The 12,033-nt window shown below is 41.0% G+C and overlaps 1 protein-coding gene across 3 annotated transcripts in view; it reads left to right on the forward strand.

The window, feature by feature from the left end:
• The first annotated feature begins 1,052 nt into the window (after nucleotides 1-1,052).
• The window catches only part of LOC26526948 (AF4/FMR2 family member 4), a 63,156-nt gene continuing 52,175 nt past the window's right edge, over nucleotides 1,053-12,033 (forward strand). The window contains exon 1 of one of the 3 annotated variants that reach the window (XM_026979717.1): nucleotides 1,053-1,297. Coding sequence is in view for 1 of the 3 variants with exons in the window: in XM_026979715.1 (XP_026835516.1) it covers nucleotides 3,716-3,750 (35 nt within the window). In the remaining 2 variants the exon portion in view is untranslated. Of the gene's footprint in view, nucleotides 1,298-1,375; nucleotides 1,446-3,635; nucleotides 3,751-12,033 lie in introns of those variants that run through there. The other 2 variants (XM_026979716.1, XM_026979715.1) reach the window with 2 other exon arrangements.

Here is a 12,033-nt window from a genome sequence, read left to right on the forward strand (position 1 = left end):
ACAATTCTGATAAGAACAATTGTTAATTATTTGAAAACCAACATTCCAATAGTCCAAGTCCATTCGTACAGCCATTGGAAATAACCGAAAAACCAAAATGCTATTGTGTTTCGACGCTAAATCAGAGATGATTCTTCTCTAAGTGATGAAATAAATCTGCCCGATGCCGTCAGAATAAAGCAGAAAAAGCGGTGTGCATTGCTTTTATTGCTAACATTAAATGCTCAATTTATTGTTACCTTTAATTAGACTTTCTAAATTATGTATTTTGAAAATATATTTTTCAATTCTTGTGTTTATTGAAAAGAAAAATCGTTTTTTGACTTCGAATTAGAAATATGACTTGAATCACGTACGCAATCAAAGAAAAGTGTATTGACTTTCAACTACCTACATTTGTATGTATGAGTAGAGAAGACTACGAAGGAAATTAGATGGCTTACTTCGAAAAAAAAATTACAAAATAATAATTTACATGGGGATTCTACTCTAAAGAATTTTCGTAAACAAAGTTTTATAGATCAATTAGAAATCCATTTACCTTTCCAGTAATTTATCAAAATCCTCTGTTTTGGTTAAGTGATCCATATAATTACACGATGCAATGTTTGCTATAGCTTCTCAGTCTCACTTTCTTTTGCTTTTGTTATAAATGTGGAATGTCGACGTCATTAAAATTGATTCATGGAGTCAAATTACAAAACAAACCGAACAAAAGGCATTTACCAATAAAGAAAGAAGAAGAAATCGCCGAGGAGAGCATTTTTCCTTTTGTTATTTGCACGGCTTCGAATTCGAATTCCAATCAGCATTCTCCTATTTGCTCTCTCTCCAGAAATTCATTCACGACTCAGTTTTCGTTACAATTTGATTAAATATTTAACTATAATTTGCATAATCAATTAACAACAAAATTAAAGACGATCTTTGGCACTGTTACGTCTACATTGCGCTAGCATTAATGTTAACTGTCTGCTCGCATTGGCAGTCGACAAAATGTTCGAGAGAGCGGTTCGATGGAGTTTGACGGCTCTCTCGCCACGAGTTTGAGTTGCATGCGGTTGACGGCGAGCGAAACGACGAATAATAACGGTAAAGATGTAGTACTTTTTGGATTTCGCAGCCGGTCGAACACGAAAATCGGCGCCGTTGTCGCGCCGTGTAAAAAATGTGAGCGAAAACAGCTAAATAAATTTGTAAAAAATATAGAAAATACAAATCGCGCCGCCCAACCGAATATCTGCAATTGAATTTCAATGCAAGTGCTTGCCATCTGAAATATAGTCATTTCAAAGAAGTGAGTGTGTGTGCAATCCATGTTTTTTCTGTGTGCAAAGTTCAAAGGCAAAAGCAAAAAGAAAAGGCAATAGCAAGTAGCAAAAGCAAAGGCAAAAGCAAAATCAAATCTAAATCAATGTAATCTAAATCAAATGTTATTTGAAAACGTAAGTTCAAAGAAGTGAAGAGTGTAAATTCTTAATCGAAACGAAGCACATGTGCCACCGTCCCCCATTTCAACCCATCCCTCCCATCGCTCTATCTCGCTCACTCGCTCGCTGGCAAAATTTCCAATGCAAATCAAATGGAAATCAACAGATCAAATACAACAACAAATTCGTTTTCGCAAACATCGAGAACAACAACAAATAGCTTGAAAACGGAAAAGAAGAGACTTCAAAAAGAGGAGAGCGCGAAAAAAGTGAAATGCGCATTTTTTATTGTCAATTTTTCAAACGGCACATTCGGACCTGGACCGTGTGATTTTCTTGCTCTCTCACTCAATCGCTCTTGCTCGCTCTCGATCGCACGCTCACTCACTCACTGACTCTGTCGCTCTCTTTGCTTTGCTAACGGAACTGCCGTCTTCTTCTTCACCTTCTTGTTCGTGTTGTTGTTAGGCAAAAGCAACGCCAAAATGGAAAGGAAAATTTTGTTGTTGCGGTGCGTTGCCCTTTGCTTGTGCGCTCTTCCCTATAAAAACAACAACCACAACAACTAATGAATGAATGTGGTAGCAGAAGCAGCAACTTCAAAAAACAGCAACAGCGCAGATACATTGCGATAATTTTCTCGCTCATCTGGCGTCTTTATGACATTATGTACGCTACATTTTTGATTTTATATTTAACACCTGCTGTTCTTCCATCAACATTTGTATGTGCATGTGCATATATGTAAGATAAGTGCATCAGAATGTGTATGTGAGTGTGTGCTGCAATTGCGATCAACAGCTGTTGCAGGGAGAGCAAAAGAGAGGGAGAGACAAAAATGAATATCCGTGCCTTTGTATGTGTGTGTCCTTGCTTTTGGTTTTCTTTTGTGGCATTTTGTTGTTGCAGCTGGAAGAATATTTACCGAAAGGGGGTTTTTTTTTTGGAAGATTCCAATCTGCCATCGAAACGAAATCTAAAATTAACTTTCTAGGTTAAATAAATCAGTTAACAAAACAACATGGCGAACTGATTGACACATTTTTAATATATGTACAATATCGAATAGCTCTGATAATAGTTTAAAGAACCACTTTCATATTTCCAGCCAACATTATGATTAAATTCGCCTCAAATACAAGCAATAATAAATAATATAAATAAATACCGAAAGTAAAAAGTTCAACATCTAGTAAAGAAAGCAAACAAACCTTAAAAACACTTGCATTAACGAAATCGTAGCCATTAGCTTTAACAAAATCGCGTAAAAATTTTGAGCAGAACTTAGCAAGCCTATAAAAGTACGCCTTCCAATAGTTATTATATATACACGCATTATATACATATGCATATACACAGCCATAGCACTTACATACATATATACATATACAACATCGGTCGAAGGGAATTATAAAAAAACCCACACGGGAAGCGAATGAACGATACGGAATCGTGGAAAAAGTGCGTTATATGCTAACGGTGCAATCAAATCTTAATGTAGCCAAGCGATACTAACATATATAGCACATAATATATACATATATATATATATATATTTCTTACATCCATCAAGTAAATCAATTTTTACAATCCGCAAACTTAAGCAGCTTCAAAATCAACCAACGCAATTACTTTAAGAGATTTACTTTATCGGTAAATGGACAAACATACGAATATTGGAGAAAAATAAAACAAAAAAATCAAGTGCAAATTGCAACAAATTATTCTAAATATTAAAATGAGAATTATACGAAATTTCCAATATTTAACTTAAATTATCCTATTATTCATAGGCCTAAGTAATGAATAATAGATTTTATATATGCGCCCCAAGTGCTTAATTAACAAAAACAACAACAACTACAGCAACAACACCACACAACCAAATCAAGATTAAAAACTATGTAAAACAACAACAACCTCAACAAACAGCGAATCGAGCAATATTATCAATAATAATTCTGTACATTGTTAAATGTTAAAACTGAAATTTAAACAACGCTAGCAACCTGCCAAGATCAACAACAAATAAAACAACAACTAATGCGGTGCCCAGGAATCATCGCCCACTTAAGCATCCCGCAACAGGAAAAGTGCACAGAAAATCCCCAACGAGTCGGATACCATCCTCAAGTGGGGCAGGCAACAGGATACGCAGTTCTCGCTGCAACGAAGTCCAGCGGCCTTGGATTAACTAAACGCCCATTTAGGGCGGAGGGATCCCCCTCTATGAGGCAACCAACACTTGCAGCAGCACCAGCAACGATTTGGAACCGGATCCCCATATGGATATACATATGAAAAAACTAACTAAGCCACGGTAAGTCGATTCAGCTACCTACTTACCTCACTCGTCTCGGAATATCACTCGTCCATGTCACAATAGCAATATCAATAGCATAATGTTCAATTGTTTATGTTGTTTATTAGTTGTTTATTATTATGTGTGTTAATGGGGTGTTCTGTCCTATGGTTTTTGAAATTTGTATCATAATTCCTGCGGCCTTGGTTCTTGAGAAATTGTATGGTCAAGGTAAATGAAAAAGGGTCAAATTAGGGGATTAAGTAGAGAGAGATACTCCTAAAATGAACCCAATTGGTTTAGGGCCCAATCAATTGTAATATCTGCGAGCTTAATCTCTGGACATTTCACCATTGTCCGTCATTGACAATAAAGCAAATGCTACGCACACGACATCGAATCGGATCTGCTTAAAACTTTTCTCATTTCTGCGAAGCGAACCGTTTTCTTTCCGGTTCTGGATTCTAGGTTGTGGGTTCTTTTCCCGTTTTCTCATTTTTTATTGTCAATGAGCTGCGGCGGCCACTAAAATGTATAATTGAAAATTGTACGCCCACATTTACTGCGCACACACAGGCGGACAAACAACCAAACAAACGCACAAACAAACAAACTAACAAACAAACAAGTACGGGCACAAGCACATCCATATAATAGATACGTATAAAGAGCAGTCGCACCAAAAAAGCTGAAAAAGGAGAGGAAAAAGCGGTCCCCAGTTGCTTTTAGCGCCATGCAATAAACAGAGCGAGAGAGCGCAGCGCAGCCAAGTTTTGCGGGTTTTCTTGGCCTGCTCTTTTCCGCCAACTCAGACGGTTGGCTGAAAGGCCACCAGCCACCCAACACCCACCACCACCCACCAGCACCCATTTTCAAACATCCGCTGTCGTCTGTCGTCCCACCTTGAAGGAAAGTAGAAAAATCTAAGTTTTCATGCTCGTTTTTCCCTGGAATTGGAAAAAGGGTATGTGGCAATTGTAGTATTCGAATGGGAGAAGACAGGAAAATCCCTAAAAGGCTCTCAACTGTAATTAAAAGTATCTTTTGGATACAATTCCAGAAAGTGAAATAATTTTTAATTTGTCAACCCTTGTGGAAAGTATTGTCATCCCTATTTATAACTCCATACAACTGACTGGAATATCAGAAACAAAACCATTTTGAAAGTGAAATGGATTCGAAACGTTGGATTTGCAACTCTTTAGAACGTTAGAGCACAGCGTATCCCAAAGTCGGAAAATTGCCCCATAACGCCCTCTCCAGTTACTTCCCCGCTTTTCCTCGTGTTTCGGTTTTGTAGTACATTTTGCCGGCGTCGCCACGCACTGTTTCCCCATGGCTAAACCATTGTGCACTTTTCGCTGCAATTTGTCGAAAACTTGGTATTTTTTTCATGCCAAAGTTTAACCATAACAGATTTCTTTAGACCACTTCCTCTTCGTGAAGGGCGGGAATGGGTCTTAAGTTGAGCTTTAGCGCTCCCTGAAACTCTTGAGCCCTCATTTGATGCCCGAAAATTTGCCAGGCGCAAAAAGTTGAATGTAAAAAGGGTGCATTTTACGGAACATCATATTTTTGGATTAGTGTTTAATCAGCAGGGTCTTCTATGGCTACTAGAAATTATCTCCTGATTTGGAAATAAATTAAATATGAACCTTTGCCATTATGACTTTGCCTGTCCGCATATTAGTTTGGATCCAGAGGTTTAGGGAACTAGAACTTGGAAACAACGAGCGAACAAAACGTGTGCGACACTCTCAACAAACTGATAAAATTTTAATTTCTCCAAAATTGAAATTTTAATGTGTGTCTAGAGCGCGGTTTACCTCCCTACTTTCCCTCCATTTCGACTGCACTTTGTGTCCACCCTGCCAGGTTTTCCCACCTTGCCGAGAAAATGTGCTACACCCTATGTGTGGCACTCCGCCATGCACGCGCACAAGTTTTGGGTTTTTGCGGGTTTCCCCAACCCAGAACGCCCAACCACCCAACATGCCAACCACCCACTTGGCTGCCCGCATTCTATTGCATTTCGGTCGCCCCCTCGTTGGCCGACTTTCTATCATTCGCTGCCTTTGGCATTGGCCAAAAAGCGAATTTTCTCCGTTGCGTCCACATTATAGAGTTGAATTATTAAAATTTGTCTGGTTGTGTGTGCCAGTTATGAATAGCTAAGTGGTTTCCAAGGAGTGGGAATAAGTTCATATATATATTGGATATATGTATTAAACGGTCTGCTCAAGAAACCCACTTATGCGGATTGCTTGGTGGGAAAAGGGGTAAACTTGGCTTATGCAAGACTCAAAGGTGACTTAATCCAGCGGCGAATTGTCATTCCCCAACTGATTTATACAAAAAAATGGCTGGAAAAACTTTGCTGTCAAATTGAAAAGGTTAGGAATAATTATTGTATATATATTTAATGCAAAACCTTTTACTGGTGTTTTGATATCGGGGCTACACATTCATCAGGCCGCTTCAAATGAGCTGACCACTCAAAAGCCTAAAATGTAATCCTTTTTTGGCCACGCTGCCAACTGTGAATCATCAGTGGGCCACCTTGCCATTTCACCTCCATCGCATTGGCCATTGGCCCACTTAAACTATTGACCCACACACCTAATTGATATGCCTCACGTGTAGTCAGCAATCAAAGTGCAGAATGTGTGTGAGATGGCAGAAGCCAGGAATCTCTCTGGGGATTTTGTTTTTTATGTCGAAATTATACATTTTATTATGTCATTTTTATGCTACAAAGGCACACAAATGCAGGGGCAGGGTAAGGGAGCGTACCACATGCGGCAACATGCAAACTAAACAGTCATCCAACTTGGATGACTCCCCCCAGAGACCTCCATCTTATGTCAGACCATAAATCAGCAACAGTTAGGAGCCAGGACAACCGGGATCCAGTAGTAGATCCTGGGTAGAAACAGGAAGGAAGTGCAGTGCAGGGTAGTCCTGTTTTCGTTCGCTGCGGAAAAGTGGCAAATAGAAGGTAGTCGTCGGAAAGGAAAACAAACGTAGGAACATAAAAAATGTATAACTTCACATTCCCCAGAAGCTGAGAATAAAATATTTTGCATCTTAGTTATATGATTAAAAAACATTTATCAGATACTACTATTCTGAGTCAAAAATATATTCTATTATTTTGAGTATCACTGAAATCCGCTGTTTAAGGATGCAAGTTTGGGGAAACTACCCTTCCTAAGTTTCGAATGCGATGGGGGACCATGTAATTTTTATACCTTATAAAATTCAACCAAACCAAACAAAGGGAATCGGAGCAAGATGTGTGCGCACACACAAATGACAGATGTTGGGGTGGAAGTGGAAGTGGATGTGGAGGAGCAGGAGTCGAGGTGGCCAAGGAGGGGGACAGAAAGAGGACAGGAGGAGGATGAGTTTGAGGACAAGGACGAGGACCGAGAACTGTCATTGAGAGGCAGCCAAATTGTTTTATGTCTATCGATAAAGTAAATCACTTCCCCTTCTCGCACTTTTGTTTGCAAATAATTCGCTTCGTACTTTTTACAAGGGGTTTTTCACCCGAGTCCTTCGTCCTCCGACTATTTACGCTTGCACATACATACATACATATGTATGTGTATGTACATGTATAGGTTTGTGTGCATCTGTGTGTGTGTTTGTGCACATTGGCCGTCGCTTTATTTAATGACCCGAAGCTTGTGCTTGTGCTTGAAGCCCAAACGCAGAACAAAAGCAAAAGGGCTGGGAAAAACAGCAAGCGAATCTGAGCCACAATTGACACGTGTTGGGATTGGCATGTGTGTATGTTTGCATGGATGGGTGGTGATGGCCCATGAAGGGCAGCCCACCTGAAACGAAGCAGATACTATATACCGTACTGGAGCCTCTGGGCGAAACCAATTAAACAATATGGTGGACAACAAACTCTGCGGTTGCCTAGTGATCCCCGTACTGAAGCTTCGATCTGAGTGGAAAATGTGCACTAATTCTGATTTCACTTGATATATAGTTGGATTTGGATTATCGAGAGACTGCTGGGTTGCCCTACTAAGAGCTTATGCGAATTACACTTCCCATTAAGATGAACTAGTTTATTGTTATGAGTTGCAGGATAGCAGCCTTTAAGTCATTACTTCAGGTTCATAAGCTGCAAAGGCAACAGCACACCTTCCCGGATAGCCACTCCCGGATAGCCCTCCCACTCCTGCCAAGACCTTCACATCGGAGATGTGGCCCCCTGCCCACTGTCACCCCCTCAATGATTAACTGTTGCACACCGCGCCACGCCCATCAGTCAGCTGCAGTTAAGCTGAAGGACGCCCATCGCGGATGGCCAGGAGGTCAGCAGTTGGGCGTGTGTTGGGCTTTGCTGCAGTACGTCGTTGTTGCCTTGGCGACGTCCATGTCGCTCCAGCACCACTCCCCAGCTCGGACGCGCCACAGCTCCTTCGATTTTGCACATTTCAAGCGCAAGTGCCGCCACTTTAAGCCAGAAACCCGCGAGAACTGGCGAACTGAAGACAGAAGAACCACTACTGGAACTGTGGAGCACCGTTTAGGGTCTTCCTCGCCTTATGATTTATACCCTTCTAGCCAAGGATTGTGTATATTCTGGGAGTTATGATGGCTAAAAGGCTGTCTAGCAGAAGTGGAGCGCCTAGAGTTGTGGCTTAAGGGCATTGTCTTAATATACGTTTACTTGGTTCATTTCTGATGAGTGGTTATTCCAACATCCTGTAATAAAGAACTTAGGATTTGTGCTTCTGGCCAATGAGTCAATTTCTTAAGACTTCAAGGCTTACTAAGTGCTAAAGATTTAAGCTTACACGTCTGGCTAAAGGGTACATAAAATGTATAACAATTACTTTTTCTTGTTATTTTTGAGCCAACAGGGCAATAGGGGGAATGTGGGGATTATGGAGAATTAAACCCTTAGTACTTAGTACCTTATGTAGTAAATGGAGCAACATTTTGTGTAAACAATGCCTTGACATAATAAAATGTATATTTAGACTCGTTGAAAGAGTATCCTCACTTTCCGTCCTTGAAGGGGGTGCATATGTCCTCTGGCTGGCATTTCTTGATGCTCCAGGGTGCCCCTCCTTGGGCAAAACCAATCCAAAGCCAACCACCCAGCCAGCCCACATAGATGGCCATCCCAGGAAGCAGTAAATAAGTTGCACTTTTCCGCTCACACAGGGGAGGATTTCCCATCAGCCCGCTTCGTTGCTTTCTTTTTTGTTCCCCCCAAGAAATGGGGCGTTCGTTGGGTGTCCTTGGTGGTTTTTGTTGCGCCGGCGAATAAAAACAAAAACTTATTTGCCATTTATTTGCAGTTGACTTTGTTTCGTCGTTATTAATATTGACAAGCAGCGGGCAAGGAATCAAGCAGGGTCGGGTCTGTCGGCCATGGGAAAGTGGGGAAGGACTAGGACCTCGACTAGCCTTTGGGGTCCGTTGCGTGTGTTGTGTGTTGTTTTTGTGCTTAATGCGCTAAACTGGACGCTTCCAGCTCCGCTCCTCCCCCTTTCCCATCTCCTTCCCCACTGCCACCCTGCCACTCAGTCACTCTGTATCCTTGCCACTTCCGGTGGTGAGACACGGGGGTCTTAAGTTGTGGTTTAATATTGTAACCTGAAGCTTTGCTGAAGGACTTTTTAATGAGTGCTTGCATTGGCAAGGAAGTCGTCTCGTTTCTTGGATTTTCAGCAACATCTCTGCGACCTGAGGAACGTGCTCTCCGCCATAAATTCATCGAATGGCTGTAAATAAAACAAGTATAATAATGCAAAATATATAAGAACGTGGGTATCGGTGAATAGTTGCGCACATCCGGTTTATGAGAATCCAATTTCAATGAAATTCTGAAGATGCTTTTGTGGCAAAAAGAAATATTTCCTACTCCTTACTTCAGTTTCTCACGAAATTCGGTTACCTTTTGAAACAAATTTTTCTGATTGTGATAGGGCGGCAGAGGAATGAAAAGTGTTTCCTTTCACACATTTTATCCATCTTCATTTCATATTTCATTTATTTCCGCTTTGCCGGTTGCCACTTTTTGTTGTTCTCGATCTTGTTGGTTTGTTGCTTCTGCCATTTTCGTGGCGCTTTTCCAGCGTCATGCACACAGACGCCCGACAGCAACAAAAACACTTGGATGGGTGGTGGTGTCGGCATCCCCCTCTTGCGCCCACCGCCCACCTCTTATACGCTTTTGCCCGCCTCACACGTTCACCATAATTAGGTGTTAATATGACATTTTGCTCGACATTCAGCAAGTGAGCAAAAAGCAAGCTAAAATATTTATGCAACGCTTTGCCAACCTGGAATATTTGTGCACTATTAATGCGAGCATGCTTGCACAGAAAGAAAAACATACGACGATTCAAACTTAAGAAAATTTTGAAAGGCTGATTGTGGGCACTGGCAGTTAAATGGCACTCAATTTCTCTCCGTGCATGTATTTATTATTTAAGTGCATTTGTATGAGTAAGTGCTTTTCACTTGTAGCGCCCTCTCGCTCTCAAACATTTTGTTGTTGCTTGCTTAACGATCGATAAACTGTCTCAATGTGCGTTTCCTCCCGCCGCGCGTTTGTGTGCGTGCGTATCTGTGTGTCCGCATATGGCAGCGAGTTGGTATTGGTACTTTCGGATTACAATGTAATGCTCCTCTTCCGCTGGCTCGCCCCTCTCGCTCGCACCCGCTGTCTTGGCATTTTGTAAACACTGGGAAAATGCCTCAACGTGCGAGCTGTGATGGCAACTATGGATTACAATGAAGTGGATATTCCAGTGGCTGTGAACTAAGCTTATTAGTCCTCATCAAAATTAGATTAAAATTGGCCCTTTGGGGTTACCTCGCTATTTGGATTTGTTCGCAACTAATCAGAACTGGAATGTTTACATGATATGATTTTCAAATACATTTCTTTCGATTCATAGAAATAGCAGGTATTTGTTTTGAATTAAAAACACTGGTTTGACCGCACCATCATGCAGTACTTTTCGCTTTTCCCCATTTTTTCCGTCTTCCCTTGTTTATTTCATTGTTTGTTGTAGCTCTTAGTTGAACATTATACGAGACGTTTGCTCGTCGTAAATGTTTATCGATTGCCTATCGAAGTGGGGGATTCCCCGCCGCAGGAGATGAACTTTGTGGAACCCCCCATGGGTGTGTGTGTATAAAAAGTAATTGTGGAAATGTGCGCTTAAACAATACGACAAGTGTTGTTTATAATTATGCATGTGCTGTAAGTTTGGAGTGCTTTGAGGTGTAAATGGGTTTTCAAAAGGTTGAGGAGGAAGTGTAGAGAAACAATATTAGCTCTAACTATATGTACAATCTGTAATATATAGTAATGAATAGTTATTTCAAAAGCAAATTAATAGGGGAGCCCTGATTGCCAACGCAATTGGATTGTGAAAATACTTTGACCCGAAGCTGGAACAAGCCCACATTTCGCTTATAAAAATGTATTCATTGAGTGGAGATGTGTGTCGCCGGCAAGGGTTAGACATTCCCATTCTCATACCCATTCCCATTTTCATTCTCGTAAATACAAAACAAGAAAAATGAGTGGAACATACCGAGCCAACGAACCGAACCCTCTGAGAAATCGCACCGAGTTGCTCCAGTTGCGTGACAGAGATGGATAGAGCAGGTGGGAAAGAGAGGGATGCGTGAGTGAATGAAGAGGGTTAGTCAGTCAAGCCAAAACTAACCGCTTTCGCAGTTGTTGTGGGAAATTCTGGCAATCATCATAACTTACTCCATTATTATTCCCGGAATAATCATAACACGCAGGACATTTGGGCTAATACAAATGCACTAGCCTTTTTCAATTGGGAATTTCCCAGTATTCCAAATGACTGTTGTGAGAACAATCAGTTAGTGGGAATTTGAATTGGGAAAACTGTGCACCATCAGCACACTTAACTTATAAGCGTTTTCCAGCGAAACTAGATAATTTTCTTCTTTTTGAAACATGAATACTGTGAACTAGAATCCTTTTTATCATCGTAAAGTGCTACTTAAGGCCCCACAAGTGGGGATGTGGAGAAAATGAAGTCAGCCGAAAGTGGGGCTCCCTTTTACACACACATACAGGCCCAACATTGCTGATTAACACTTCATTTGCATGCAGAAACTTCAATCACTGACAAAGATCCAAAGACCAAGAAGACGACAACTACGATGACGTCGTCATTCCGGCAACAACAATGCTAAAAACCTGTCAATGCATGTGCCATGGATGTCGACATACGCACCAGAAAAAGGGGTTTACTGGTTGGAGGAGGCGGTGTG

The sequence above is a fragment of the Drosophila erecta genome, unplaced genomic scaffold (genome assembly GCF_003286155.1).
Source record: "Drosophila erecta strain 14021-0224.00,06,07 unplaced genomic scaffold, DereRS2 tig00000055-arrow-pilon, whole genome shotgun sequence".
NCBI lineage: Eukaryota > Metazoa > Arthropoda > Insecta > Diptera > Drosophilidae > Drosophila > Drosophila erecta.